The sequence below is a fragment of the Neovison vison genome, chromosome 12 (assembly GCF_020171115.1).
Source record: "Neovison vison isolate M4711 chromosome 12, ASM_NN_V1, whole genome shotgun sequence".
NCBI lineage: Eukaryota > Metazoa > Chordata > Mammalia > Carnivora > Mustelidae > Neogale > Neogale vison.
In genome coordinates, this window is record NC_058102.1 from 61,227,856 (window position 1) to 61,243,357 (window position 15,502).

The following is a 15,502-nucleotide window of genomic DNA, read 5'->3' on the forward strand; positions in this document are numbered from 1 at the left end:
AAGTTGAAATCATCATGTTTCATTTCAACATGGAGGAAGAAGAGAAAACGTATGATTACAACTTCTATTCTCCTTGAAAACTTTCATGTTGTTAAAAAAATTACCTCATTGGTAGTAATTCACAAATCACTAACATTTCAGTTTCATGTCAATTAAGGTTTATCCTTAAATCCATTTAACACCACTACTAAGATACAATGTGTATTGATATTTATTTTATGTCTGGAAATTAACCTTTCTATTATATTTAATCTTCACAATAATTCTATTGGTGAATACTATTAAAAAATAACACAAGTGAAAAACAAGGAGCTCCATAACTTTCCCCAGATCATATTCATGGGACTAGTAAGCAAGCAAAGGAGGCAGGGTTTGAACCCAGTCATTCTCCATAGCCAATACTTTATGTTATCAATTTATATGACAAGTTGGGATTTAGATGTGACTGCATGCAAAAGGTTCAGATGTGACTTTCAGTACAACTGATAAAAATACTAGCGCGTGCGCTCTCTTTCTCTCTCTAATCCTTTTGTTCTTTTGTTAGTTTTTTGAGAGAGAGAGAGAGTAGGGGAGGGGCAGAAGGAGAAGAAGAGAGAGAATTCCTTCTTTTTATTTTAAATTTTTTAAGATTTTATTTATTTATTTGACAGAGATCACAAGTAGGCAGAGAGAAGGGAAAGCAGGCTCACCACCAAGCAGAGAGCCCGATGTGGGGCTCAATCCCAGGACCCTGGGATCTTGACCTGAGCTGAAGACAGAGGCTTTAACCCACTGAGTCACCCACACGCCCCTGAAGAGAGAGAATTCTTAAACAGGCTCCATTCCCCACACTGATCCTGATGTGGGGCTTGATCTCAAGACCCTGAGATCATGACCTGAGCTGAAATCAAGAGTCAGACATTTAATTGGCTGAGCCCCTTGTTTTGTTTTCCACAGTTATTCCACTTACCCCAAAGTCTGGGACATCACAGGTATTTACATGTATTAACTCATTCACAACAGCTCAAGAGAAAAAAAAAAAAAAAAAAAAAAAGATAATTACTATTATTTTCCTTTTTTAAATGAAAGTACTAAGAATTCAAAAGAGTAACTGAATGGCCCAAAGTCTCACAGTTAGTAAATAGGGAGATAGGATTTAAGCAGAGCTAGTCTGATTACAGAGATCACTATACCATAATGCCAGTCAATTAAGTATCTCTGGGATATTATCATATGTTGTTGGGACAAGCATGTAATCATTTCTGGGTGTAAAGTGTATAATTGTCACTAAACATGCCTGCTTTTCAATGTGACATTTGTATCATAGCAGGAATTAAGTTACATGGCTGCCTTTTTATGCTTCAACTCACAAACTTTACTTCCTACAGTGAATATCACATCTCTTAGCTAATTCAACAATTTACAGGTAAAGAGTATAAATGCTGATTCTCCTCCATAACTTTTCCTAGCACAAACACTTTATTTAAAAATAGATAATATGCTTGATGACACAGAGGTTTATATATTCTCCATTCACTCAAAATATTAATTATGTAATGGCAAGTGTACTAGGCCCTACTCTAATGTTGGAATACTGAACAAAATCAACAAGGCCTTCTAAGGGTTTAGTGTCCAAGAGATTTAACCAGCTCTGACTCTCAATTAAAGAGTAGTCAGAGTAAAGAGTAAACACAGACAATCAGAAAGGCATTCTATGTCTCCATCTCCTCAAATCCTGGCTCTTGAAGGATTTTTTTCAGCATCATATTTATAAAGAGAAAATACTATATTTTATTAATATCTGTAATTATTTACTTTCAGATACCATGCTAAGTACATTACAGATACAATCTAAAAAAATTAATTCAACAAATATTTATTAAATATCTTTGCATGCCATATTTAGTACTTGCCTTTGAGGATCTCATATGTGAAGGAATAGGTTAGTGAACCTATTTAAAATTCAGAATTATGACTTGGAAAACATATATGCACAGAATGATACCCATTTGTTCACTGAGCAAATGATAATTGAGCACTACTATATATGAGGCACTCTTCTAAACACTGGAGATACAGAGACAAACAAGACATGTCATTACTTATTCTAGAATGCAGATCCTAGTAAAGAAGACATACAATAAACAAATATACATTTAAAAGTTTCATAGACTGGGTGGCTCAGTTGGTTGAGTAACTGACTCTTGGTTTTGGCTCAGGCCCTGATCTCATGGGTCATCAGCTCAAGCCCCACAAAGGGCTCTACCTTCAGCTAGCAGTGTGCTTGAAGATTTTCTCCCTTTGCCTCTTCCCCCACTCATGCACGTGCTCACATGCATTCTCTCTCTCTAAAGGAAAATAAAATAATTAAAAAAAAAAGTCTGATAGAGATATGTGCTTTGAAAGAAAAGCATTATGTTTCTAAAGCCTGGGGTAGGAACACCTGATACAGATGAATATGAAGGGCGAGTTGTAGTGATTACTTCTATGTATAAATCCTACAGCATATAGACCTAGCTTTCACCTTAAAAAAAATAGAGTGTTAAATTTACTGATCTGGCAACTTGTTTAAAAACAGATTCTGGACTGATACTGCCAAATTCAAACGTCTGCTCTTGGACACATGCTTATATTCACCCTAGTTTTCTTGTTAAGAAAAATGTGAATAATAATACATACCTAATATGATTATTATTAGAACTTAATTGAAAAATATAAGTGAAGAGCTTAAGCCAGTGCCTGTGCCTAATCAGAACTACATAAGTATCAATTATTGGTGTCATAAAATTAAGGTGTTAGACTAGATGGCATGGTAGCCTTTTACTATTAAAAACTTTCTATGATAAGGAGATGCTGATTCTATTGTTTAACGTAGTGTCAAAATTCTCTATGATTTTCATAATTTATCTATATAAAACATTTATAAACAATTATATTCCTTTTCAGTAAAATTACATAAATTGGCTTACAATATTTCTTCTGTATAATACTAGGAACATAATGATGATTATTATTCCGTTAAATTTCTTGACACCATTGCCTTACACTCAAGATGTGAGATTTCTCTAATTGTACAAGTATACTGCAAAGCTCAATTCATCTCAGATGCCTTTCCTATTTTAAACTTGTTTGTGTTATACTGAAATATGGTCATTTAATTCTTGTTCCATGAGATTATTCATAAAATATGTTGATATGTTGACAAGTCCTTAGAAATCTTTCTAGATTTCAAAATTTTACAATCCCCATCCTCATTAGATGTGTATAACTGAGTCTTTTATAAAAAGATTTTTCTCTTTATCTCTCTCAAATTTGACAAGGATTGCCAACATTGTTGATATTAATCATAAAAACCAAGATTTCATTCTAGATCAAGGAAACATTCACAGAACACATACAGCAGTAGATTTCTGTAGGAAAAAGACAAAAAGAGACACCTTAATTTTTTCCTTAAGATGAAGGAATGGCCTTCAGCTTTGGAGAAAAGTAAAGTGTACAATATATTCCATGGACAAGTGCTTAAACCTGTTCTCTAGACTTTTGAGTTCCTTTAAATAAAAATACTTTTCTTAAAAGTGACATATGACAAAGGCCAATTTCTCCCCCAAAAGCATCTCTGGAAGCCAAGCAAAGTGGTTTTAAAATGAATATGATTATACTATACAGAAAGATGCAAATAAGTCATTATTTATATGCTTGCTTTGGTTTTAACTTCAGAAAGTTTTCTTTTCTTCTTCTCAAAGTGTTTCTTCTTTGTAGCATGCATTCAACATACTGTATTATAGGGATGGCCTTATTCTCTCCGTGTAACAGCTTCTTTACTCTTCCTCACAAAACCACCCATTAAAAATATTAATATACCTTTGAGCTTAGGCCATATCAAGGTCTTCCTTCTGATGTTTTCTGTCAGGAGCTCTAATAGGCAGTTTTAAAAATAGATCATGTATTAACATACAAGATTACATGCACTCCAGGTATTTAGGGACTCATTTAGCTTTCAAACTTAACAGCCGTGTGTAGCGAAATAGTGCCATTATGACGGAGTATATCGCATTCTCCCTTGCAGACTTGCATATTGTTTTCATGAGCGCCTGTTGCAGAACTGCTAATTGAGGAGTAATGGGGTGTGTGTGTGTGCGTGCATGTATGCATGTGTGTTTGTGTGTTTATGCATATGAACCACAGAACTGATATTTTACAATGAGTAGTTTCTGCTCATCTTGGGAGAAAACACAGGCCCCCTGATAACTCCTCTTACACTAATATTTGGGAGGCAAGATGTGGTAAAGTTGAAAAATGGAGTTCATTCTGAGTCTGCCAGCCAATGTGACAAGCTATCAAGTCTCGGACTGCCATGGCATCCACAGCCTGAATGTAAAGAGACTGTGCATGTATGTGAGAGAACTAGTGTCTGCAAAACTGCCTTTCTGCTAGGAGAACCTAATGTCTGACCTTGGTGATGCCAGGATGTTTTTCAATCATCCTTGAGGTTATCCTCAACCAAAGCTCACTTTTCTGATTCATTTTTTTAAAAAGGATGCCTACAGAGTTAAGAAGTGTCTTGTAAAGTCTTTAAAACAAAGTATTAAAATGATCAATGAGGGTTATCAAAAGAGGTGAATAAAATGACAGCAGGAAGTTACAGACCTATTTTTATCTGGTACTCATTCCTATTCACTCTATAAATATTAATATATTCTGCTGTCTACAGCATGAAGATGACCACAGTCAGTTTTATCTGAACCAACTTCTAGAATTTATGCATATTTGGAAAGTATCCAGGTAAGATATTTTATTTTGTTCCAAGACTACTTTCTGACTGAGCTCTCAAGTGCCAAATCACAATATTTTTCAGTTGATTGTAAAAACTGTCCTTTCACTAGTACCGTGGAAGTTATTACACTTTTAATAGATATCTCCCTTTGGCAAATTTTGTTAATAATTATCTATTCTCCACAGCTATTCAGATACATTTGAAGAGCTGCTAACACCTTCCAGAACAATCTAACATTCATTTTAAAATCTCTCTGCTACCAGTTATTACATTTTCAAGGGTTTTTTTTCCTCATTCATTTTGTGAATTTGAGTGTGCATGTGTCACTAAGCTCTTTGTATAACTGAATTTCCATACTTTGAAAGTCAAAACCTCCTGCTTTAAATTTCTTTCTTGAACTCCCTGAAAATAATTGGTGTATCATAAACAGTGGAGTGTGAATTCAAATTGGAAAACTCAATGAACATATCCTAATTGATTGTGATATCTAAATGTATACATGTATTATTGAAAAGAATAGACCCATCAGAAAGGTAAACTGGGAGAAGATATCATGCCACACTATGGGTTTATCTGGAATTAAAGTTGTTCTGAGTTGAATTCGTGAAAAATGGGGTATGGGAGGTATGTAACATTAATTTCAGAAGCAAACCTGATATAAAATATGAGTTAAAATTGTTCTTAGTGACCATTCATAATAGCTATCATCACTTAATGGAGTTATTGTACATTTTGTATATTTAACCTCATCTAATTCTTCCTAGAACCCTATGATAAGACAAAGAATTTATTTCAAAATCAAAGAAACTAAAGTTCTAGAAGATTAAATACCTTGCCTAAGGCCACTCAGTTCATCAGTCGTAGGACCAAAATTAGGTCTGCCTGAAATCTGCGAAGACCAACTCTCTGAAATTTGCAAAGACCATATATCTTCCTATTAAACTATAGTCTTTCCATATGGGCCTCTCTTTATTTCCCCTCCAAAATATTTGTCTTCAACAATAAAATCAGAGAATAGGTAGTAATAGGGAGGACTTTCAATATAACCTAACTCAAATTTTTATTTTATGGCTAATTACATAGATTAGGTATGGGCTCTTATCAAAATGACATATTAAAAAAGGCTGTAGTTTCCTTATTCCAAAATAAATTTATCCAAAAAAGAAAAAAACCTATAGAGAGATATCAAATCTGACAAATTTTTTAAAAAGTGAGAAATCCTTGGGAGACAAAAGATTGCTTTGAACTGGGTTGGTGGAGGGATGTGACTTACATGTAGACAGCTGCTGCCTGAGACACAGAGAAACAAGGGAAGGGTAGGAAAAGATGAGAGCAAGGTAGTTTTTTTCTTTCTGTTCCTGCCTCACCCTGCCCTTACCCGGCCCTTCACAAAAGACTGGTGACCTTGACCACTGTGCAGTCCAGGTGTTCACAGGGTTAAATTAGGGCAAAGCAAAAGCTCTGCCACAGTGAAGACTAGAAGAAACCTGACAGGGATGACTAGCCTCAGAATCTAAGTCCTCCACGCCTTCTCTTGAACCCTAGGGCAGTGCACCTTATCTTATCAATTTATTTCAAAAATTTGTCAACCATCATACAGATAATTTAAGCTCTAGCTAGAACTAAAACCAAATGTTTAATTCTCAGTAACTACTTATTCTACTTTAATTGTATATATTGTATATAATTTTATAAGTCTATATAAAATATCTATATATAAAATATTTATAAATAATGCATATATTTACATATAAAGTTGCACACAAAATACATTTTTATTTTGTATATAGTATTTTGTATTATTGATATATATTATTATATATATATGGCATTATATATGTATATGTGTGTGTGTGTGCATGTGTGTGTATTCATTCATCCACTGATGAACATTTAGGTTGTTTGTCATGGCCATTGTGAATTATGTGGCAATGAACTTGGGGAGTGCAGGATGATAGCATAGTTCTACTTTTTTATTTTTTTAAATTTTCTGAGGAAACTTCATACTGTTTTCCAAAGCAGTTATACCAATTTACATTCCCAACAGTACACTAGGGTTCCCTTTTCTCCACAGCCTTGACAAGAGTCTTTTTGATAATAGCCATTCGAACAGGTGTGAGGTGGTATCTCATTATGGTTTTGATTCGCATTTCCCCAACAATTAGTGATACTGTTCATGCGCTTGTTATTCAGATGCTTCTTGACCATTTGTATATATTTTTTAGGAGAAATGTCTACTCAAGTCCTCTGTCCATTTTTTTAAACTGGACTGATTTTTCACTGCTGAGTTTTACATTTTAGGTATCAATCTCTTATCAGATATATGGTTTGTAAATATTTCCTTCCATAACCTAGGTTGCCTTTTTATTTTGTTCATTCATTCCTTTGCTGTGCAGGGCAAAGTTTAAGGTTTAAGATAGGGGTGCCATTTCATTCTTTTGCATGAGAATATCCACTTATCACAACACTATTTATTGAAGAGACTATCCTTTCCCCATTGATTATTCTTGGATCCTTGTCAAATAATACTTGACCATATATGTGTAGGTTTATTTCTGCGCTCTTAAGTCTGTTTGATTGGTCCATGTGACTGTTTTTATATCAGTATCATAATGCTTTTGATTTCCAAATCTTTGTAAAATAGTTTGAAATCAGGAAGTGTGATGACTCTGGATTTGTTCTTTCTCAAGATTGCTTTGGCTATTCAGGGTATTTTGAGGTTCCTTATTAATTTTAGGATTGTTTTTATTATTTCTGTGAAAAATGACACTGGAATTTTGATAAAATTATTTTTAATGAGGTGCCTGGTGGGCTCACTCAGTAGACTTCTTCTTCATTTTTTTTTTTTTTTAAGATTTTATTTATTTGACAGAGAGAGAGAGAAATCACAAGTAGGCAGAGAGGCAGGCAGAGAAAGGAGGAAGCAGGCTCCCTGAGGAGCAGACAGCCCAACGCGGGGCTCGATCCCAGGACCCTGGGATCATGCCCTGAGTTGAAGGCAGAGGCTTTTTAACCCACTGAGCCACCCAGGCGCCCCAGTCAGTAGACTTTTGATCTCAGTTTCGTGAGTTCAAGCCCCATGTTGGACAGAGCGCTCACTTAAAATATATAATCTATATATAGGTGGCTCTGAGTAGTATGGACATTTTAACAATATTAACTCTTCTGATCTAAAACCTTGAAAAACTTTCTATTTATGTGTTTTCTTCAATTTCTTTCATCAATGTTTTATAGTTTTCAGTGTATAGATCTTTCACTTCCTTATTACTATTTTTTATGCTATTGTAAGTGGGATTTTTTCTTAATTTTTCAAAACTTACTCTGTCATGTATAGAAATCCAACTGATTTGTATATATTTGTCTTGCATCCTGAAACTTTACAGAATTCATTTATTAGTTCTAGGAGTATTTGGATGGAGTCATCAGGATTTTCTACATATCAGATCGTACCATCATGAAACAGACAAAATTTTACTTCTCCCTTCCAGTTTGAATGCCTTTTATTTCATTTTCTTGTCTGATTACTCTAAGACTTCTAGTACCATACTGAATAGGAGTGGTGAGTGTGGGAACCCTTACTTTGTTCCTGATTTTAGAGGAAGTACTTCCAACATCTCACCATTAAGTATGATGATAGCTGTGGGTTGTCATACATGAACTTTATTATGTTGAGATATGTTTTTCTATACCTAATTTGCTGAAAGTTTTTCTGAAAGAATGTAACTTTTTTCAAATGCTCTTCTGCTTCTATTGAGATAATCAATGATTTGTTTAATTTTATTCATGTGCCTTATCACATTTATTGATTTGTGTAGTTAAATCATTCTTACATCCCAAGAAAATCCCAATTTTCTCGGTCATGGTGTACATGATCCTTTTAATGTGCTGTTGAATTTGGTTTGCAGGTATTTTGTTGAAAATTTTTGCATCTATAATCATCAGGGATATTGGTCTGTAGTTTTATTTTTTTGTAGTGCCCTTCTCTGGCTCTGGTATCAGGGTAATTCTGGCTTCATATAATGAGTTTGAGAGTGTCCCAACCTCTTTAAGTTTTTGGAAGAGTTTGAGAAGAACTGGTATTAATTTGTCTTTAAAAATTTGGTAGGATTTATCAATGAAGCCATCTGCCCCTGAATTTTTCTTGTTGGAAGGTTTTTGATTACCAATTTAATCTTCTTATTGGTCTATTCAGATTTTCTACTTCCTTCTGATGCAGACTTGGTGGGTAGTATTTTCTAGGAGTTTATCCAGTATTCTTGGTTGTCCAATTTTTTGTCACGTAATTGTTCATAGTAGTCTCTTTTGCTCCTTCGTTTCTTATAACAGCTTTTTAAAAGATTTTATTTATTTATTAGCAAGAGAGATGGGGGGAGAGAGAGAGAGAGAGAGTAGTCTGGGGAGGGGCAGAGGAAGAGGGACAAGTTGACTTCCACTGAGCAGGGAGCCAGACTAAAGGCTTGGTCCTGGGATCCTGGGTTCATGATCTGAGCCAAACACAGACACTTAACGTACTGAGCCACCCAGGCAGCTGCTGTTAACAGCTTTTAAATTAAAGTCTGTTTTGTATAAGATAGGTATAGCTACCTCTGCTCTTTTTTGGTCTCTATATGCATGAAGTATCTTTCTCCATCCCTTTACTGTGAATTTGTGTGTCCTTGAAGCTGAAGGGAGTCTCTTGCAGGCAGGATATATATAGTTGTGTCTTTATCCACTCAGCCACTCCAATTGAACTTGGATGCCCAAATCTCTCCCCAGGTTTGGGAAGTTCAAAAGCCATTATCTTTATATAAGCTGTCTGTTCTTTCTCATTCTCTTCTCCTTCTGGGACTACAATGACATGTACATCAATTCTTTTTATAGTGTTCCATGAATCCCATAGGCCTTTTTAATTCCTTTTCTTTTTCCTTTTTTCCTCTGCTTGGGTAATTTCAAATGATCTGTCTTTGAGCTTACTCATTTTTTCTTTTTCTAGGTCCCTTCTTCTGCCAGGACCCTTCTGCCCTTCTTCTGCTTTTTTTTTTTTGAATTCTTCAGTTCAACTACTGTATTCTTTAGCTCCAAAACTTCTGGTTCTTTTGTATGTTTTCTATACCTTTGTTGAATTTCTCATTTTGTTCTTATATTGTGTTGCTGATTTCAATAAATTGTCTTTCTGTGTTCCCTTATACTTCTGAGTTTCTTCAGAACAACTATTTTAAATTTTTTTGTCAGGCCATTCATGTATCTCCACTTTGAGACCACTCTGAGGTCAGTTGCTAAAAGTTTATTCTTTTCTTTTGGTGGAGTCCTATTTCCCCGATTCTTTGTGATCCCTAGAGCCTTGCAGAGGTGTCTGTGCATGGGAAGAAGCTATCACGTATTCCAGACTTTAATGGGCTGATCTCAGTGCAGGACCTTCACCTGCAGGTGAGGCACACTGGAGCACGCTATGGTCCTGGGTCTGGTAGTGCAGGGCACCAAGGACAGAGCCATGTGGAAGACCCAGATCTGGTGAGTGTAATGTCCCCTTGGATCAGCCCACAGCATTAACTGTGTGGCCCTAGAAGTGTTGCTGTGGGGGATCTGCAGTGGCTTCACGTGCTGTTGGCATCTTCAGTGGTGCCTCCAGGTCCAGTAGTTAGGGACCAGGGCAGGCAGTGGTTGCTACTAGAGCTGGTCACACACACACACACACACACACACACACACACACAGTTGCAGGGGCCAGCTGCAGGTGCCTGTGTAGTGGCAGTGGCTGGTGGCAGACATACAGATAGTGGGGGAGGACAGGGCTGGCAGCAAGGACTAGGACTAACTGAAGGTGCACGGGCTGTTGGCATGCATTTCTCTGGCTGCAGACCTTCATCCTGTGCATAGCAGTGGAGGCTGTTATGGGAGTCAGGCTGGTTAGGTGCAGGTATACAGCTGGAGGGGCTGGTTGCAAGCAAGCCCACTGTGTGAGTTAATGACAGGAAACAGGGACAGAACCAGGCCCACAAGCAGCTATGGGGGCCCTGGATGTTGGTGTGCATTCCTGTGACTGCAGTGTCTCCCTAAGACATGTGCACGGCAGTGAAGACATTAGTCAGGCCAAAGGGTTGGAGGTGCGCAGCTTGGGAACCAGCTACAGGTAAGCCCTGGAGTGGCAGTGGGGTGAGGAAGGAGTGGAGAGGAACTCAAGCAGCTGCTGTTTGTGAATGTGAATACCTGTGTATATGAGGGAAACAGGGAAATCTGCAGGGGGTTCTACAGCCTCTCTCTTGGTTGTTGGTTTCTTCAGTGGTAAAAGTTACTCGGCCCTCTGTAGAGCTGGTCACTGGGAACCATTGTAACTCCCGCTGTGTGACTCACAGTGGTAGCCCCAGCCCTTCTTCCTTGTTCCTAGCTGTCTTTATGCATCTCCGCTTTGCTGGTCTCTGGCTGGAGTAAAACCAATGCAGGTCCTTCCCGTAGTGGCCCAAAAGGCTGGGAAAGCTGCTGGTTCACCGCTCTCCCTTTCCCAGCAAGGGGGTTTCCCTCTTGGCAGTGAGAAATGCTAGCCTGCAGGATGGGATGAGGCAGGTAAAATGAAAGTGCCCTCCCTTCCCTTTTTGTGTGGTTATTCTTAGCTTTTGTTGTTGTTCAACAGTGTTATGTAAGTTTCTTGGAAGGACTCCTAAGCTCTCCCAGAGCTGTTTCTGTTCATGGATAGTTGTCTTACTGGGGGAGACAGAGGATAGGATCTCCTACTTTGCCATCATTGTGATCTCCAAGACTGCTTTCTGGAATACAAGGCTATTCTGCCTGCCTTCCACAGCCTACTTTATGGTGTCATTAAAAGATCAAACACTAGATGGCAGGAGCTTTGTTTTCAGTTTTCCTCTTCCCTGACCTGACTTCCATTTAGAAGTTGGGCAAATCACATACCCTCATTAGTTTCTAGGAGTTTTTCTATAAAATAAATATAATATTTAATAGCAAGGTGCTGAACTAGGTATATATTCTTGGGGGTCTTTTAAGTTTTAATGTCAGATTTTATATAAAAACCTTTTCTCCAATAACCAAAATTTTTCACTATTCTTTTCCTATACCTCCACTTTTACATAGTCTATGAATTTTGTCTTTGAACTATAAGATGTAATGCAACTAAAGTGATGATTTAACAAAGGCTGAGAAGGCAACTATTGTAAAATATATTGGTGTGTGTTTGTGTTGTATCATTTGTTCAATTCAATTCAGGAGTTTCTGGGACAAATAGGAAGGGAAAATCTTAATGTTTAGGAAAATAATTTTGATAAGTGAAGTCAGAAAAACCTCTACTAATCTCACATTTATTTCACTGAAGCAAAGATAAAGTTGGAGCAATAAGAGAATCTCAGGAAAGAAAAACACAGAGGTCTGAAGCCAAAGACAGCTTTATGTATTATAAATATATGTCATTAATTCTGAAAGGGATTCTCTTCAAGATTTTGCATATTTAACAATTCTTGATGTTAGTATTTGTCATTATCTGCTCATGAATCCTTTTGTAATTTATATTTTGAATAAAGAGTAGTTTGATACAATGAACAGTCTTCGAGAGGTTTGGTTAATTTGTCATGAGGGGTTTTTTTTTTTGGGAGTTCTAAAGTTTTCAAATAAGTTTGTAGCTTATCAAGTTACAGAAAGTTTATAAACATTCATCTGAAATGGTTTTTAAAATCGTGTCAGCAGCAATTTTTTTTTAACCATGTCTGCTATAGAATCATGGACAAAACAGAATTTATGATAAATATGCTAAAGTTTATGTAAGCTTTTCTACCCACTTTTAAACAAAGTTTTTTTTTTTTCTTTCCAGACAGTGCCTCTCAACGGTGATAAAAAAATATGACTTCCATCTGAAATGCCTATTGAAAACCCAGGTATTAACTTATGCTACTTCACCTGTCAATTCAACAAGCATCTATTAACCATATACTCTTTTTCTAAAACTTTACAGTTTTCTGAAGATACAAAGATGAATAAAGTAGAAGGTCTATACTTCAGAAGCTTTCATTCTATCAAGGCATAAAAGTAAATAGATGTGTGTTAATAAAGTGTCACAGATACTGTGAAAGACCTATGTGTATATAGGCCATGGAAGAAAGTTATCAATTTTACCTATTTGACCTGGATGTTGAAAAATGAGTATGCCAGCTAGAGAAGTGGCACGTGAAGGAAGGTGGGGGGTGGGGATAACTTTCAGTATAGAACAGCACGAATAGAAGCAGTTAGGAAACAGACTGCTGTGATTTGAAAACTGTACGAAATTTGGAATGGCTACAATTAGGGTTAAAGGCCTGTAAAGAGACCAGATGAAAGGGGCAAGCAGGGGCCATTATATTGGATCTTAAGGACACTTTATGGACAATTTAATGATTTTCTAATTTATCAGCTGCTGACATAGAACCATTATGCAAGCCAGTAGAATGACAGATGGGTGATTAGAAAAGCATTTCATTAGCCCAAAGAGATGATGAGGGTATTGACAAAAACTCTACAACAGGGGTAGGTAGTTGGGGACAAATTCAAAATAGGTAAAAATATGCAACTTATATGATTTGGTGAAAGACTTTGTGTAAAACAAGAACATGTCTAGAATATCTCCACATTCCTGGCTGCTAATTGACTGCATGGAGACATCAGTTCACTAAAATAGCAAAGAGAGGAGAAGCTAGCTTGACAGGGAAAAATGATGGATTTAGTCTAAGACTACTGAGATTTGGTCACCAACTGGGCATCCAAGTTGTGGTCACCATTAGGCAGATCATTTCTTGTAACTTAATCTTCCACAGATAAAACCACCTCTGATTATAGAAAATTGCATAAGACAGTGTTTTTTTTTTTTTTTTAAAGAATTATTTATTTATTTGCGCGCGTGCGAGAGAGAGAGAGAGAGAGAGAGAGAGAACGAACGAACAGGGGGAGGGGCTGAAAGAGAAGGGAGAGAGAATTCCAAGCTGACATCCAAGCTCAGCATAGACAGCACAGAGTCCAACACAGGCTGGATCCCAAAACCCTGAGATCATAACCTGAGCTGAAACCAAGAGTCAGATAGTCAACCGGCTACACTACCTTGTGCCCCAAGACAGTGTTTTTAAAACAAGTCAGGATTTTTTTATCCATTAAATAATTGACTCCTGATGTATATGAAAATATAAAGAACCTAGGTGACTATTCTTAATTTTAATTAAAAGTAAAAGATTCAGAAAATAAATAATATTTCTTGATGAAGATACCAAACTCATGTGAATTCCACATAAATATTCAAATACACAAGTGATGACACACAACTCATATATCCTTCCAAAGTGTAATCCTCTCATTCTAACAGGATTTTTCTTTCTTGAGCCCAGCTTAAATATGGAAGTTTAAAATGTGAAATGTGAAAAAAACCTCGCAGATTGGTTTAAGTCTCATAAAAGTATTATAATTAGTACTTTTTTCAGCTTGATTTTTCACCTTTGTATAGAATTTGAAATTTACCACGTACTCAATGCAAATGAAGACTTCATTCCTAGATCATTTGTGTCACTCAATTTTATGTAAATATATTTTTGAGGTTATAGTAAGCTACTTATGAATGAATTGTAATTACTTAAATGTCTTGGTACTGCTCATGTATCACAAATGCCATTTTATACATACACACACACAAATTGTTGAGAATCTGTAAAGTTCTTAATTTCCAAGAGGTCTGATCATCTTACTCATATGAAGCCTCTAATATTTCCACTTTAAAAGAATCCGTTGATTATTTTAAAATTTTCCAGTATGACTTAAAAATTGGCAAAACACCAAATAATTACTGTCTTTACATTAACACAGGCAAATAGTTATCATCACCCACATCTGAATTATCTTATAAATAGGCCACAGTGTCTGCGATTTTTCCAGATGAACTCCTTCCAAGACCAAGAGATTTTTAAATGTGATTCTTCCTATGAGGTATTACTGGTAAATATCTGAGAAGTGAGACAGACTGTGATATGATTGATTCATAATTTTGTGCTTCCTATTATTTTAAAAAATTGCATTAGGTAGCATTTCATCAATTTGAAAACAGTACCAATTTGAAAAATATTTTTTTTATTTTCCACACTTGAGTTATTAAATGCAATTTTTAAAAAAATAGCAAACATGCAGGCTGAATGAATATGACATGAATATTATTGAGTAATACGGATAATTTAAATTTTTAAATATTTTATTTCCTCAGCCATGGTCATTTAACATATTTTAGACTTGACTTATTTCAGGTTGTGCATTCTGACTATTATGTTTGCTAAATAGATAGTTTTGTAAATAGTTTACATAGAACTTTTCCTGTGAACATCTTCTTCCTCTCACCTATTTACTAATATCCAGAAAGTTAAGAATATTTTCTATATTCATTCTATATTCTGCATTCATCTCTAATATTTCAGAGAAGTTGAAAATGGAAGAAAGAGAAAGAATTTTCCCCCTAAGATATTAGTCAGTGCTTACTTAATGCAAATTAGTGAACTATTTACTCACTGGAATCAAGAGAAATGGAAATCAGAACCATACTCTGATGTTGCCGATGATCTAGTTGGAAAGACAGCATATTCACATGAATAATGTACACAGAATGGTATACATACACAGCAAAGCAGTGTAAAACAAGATTGCAATCTATGTGCAAGAATCAACTTCTGATTCAAAGTGCTTCTTCCTAGTAGCCTGTAATACACTGTCTCTAAAATTATTATTACAAGGTCAAATAGCCCTTTAGAGAAAGTTAGCAATCCC

At 36.0% G+C, this 15,502-nt stretch overlaps 1 protein-coding gene across 1 annotated transcript in view; it reads left to right on the forward strand.

Moving 5' to 3' along the window:
* PIK3C2G (phosphatidylinositol-4-phosphate 3-kinase catalytic subunit type 2 gamma) overlaps positions 1-15,502 on the forward strand; it is a 364,772-nt gene that overhangs the window by 63,103 nt on the left and 286,167 nt on the right. The window contains exons 7-8 of the mRNA XM_044227234.1: positions 4,691-4,761; positions 12,549-12,612. Of these exons, the coding sequence (XP_044083169.1) occupies positions 4,691-4,761; positions 12,549-12,612 (135 nt within the window). The remainder of the gene's footprint in view (positions 1-4,690; positions 4,762-12,548; positions 12,613-15,502) is intronic.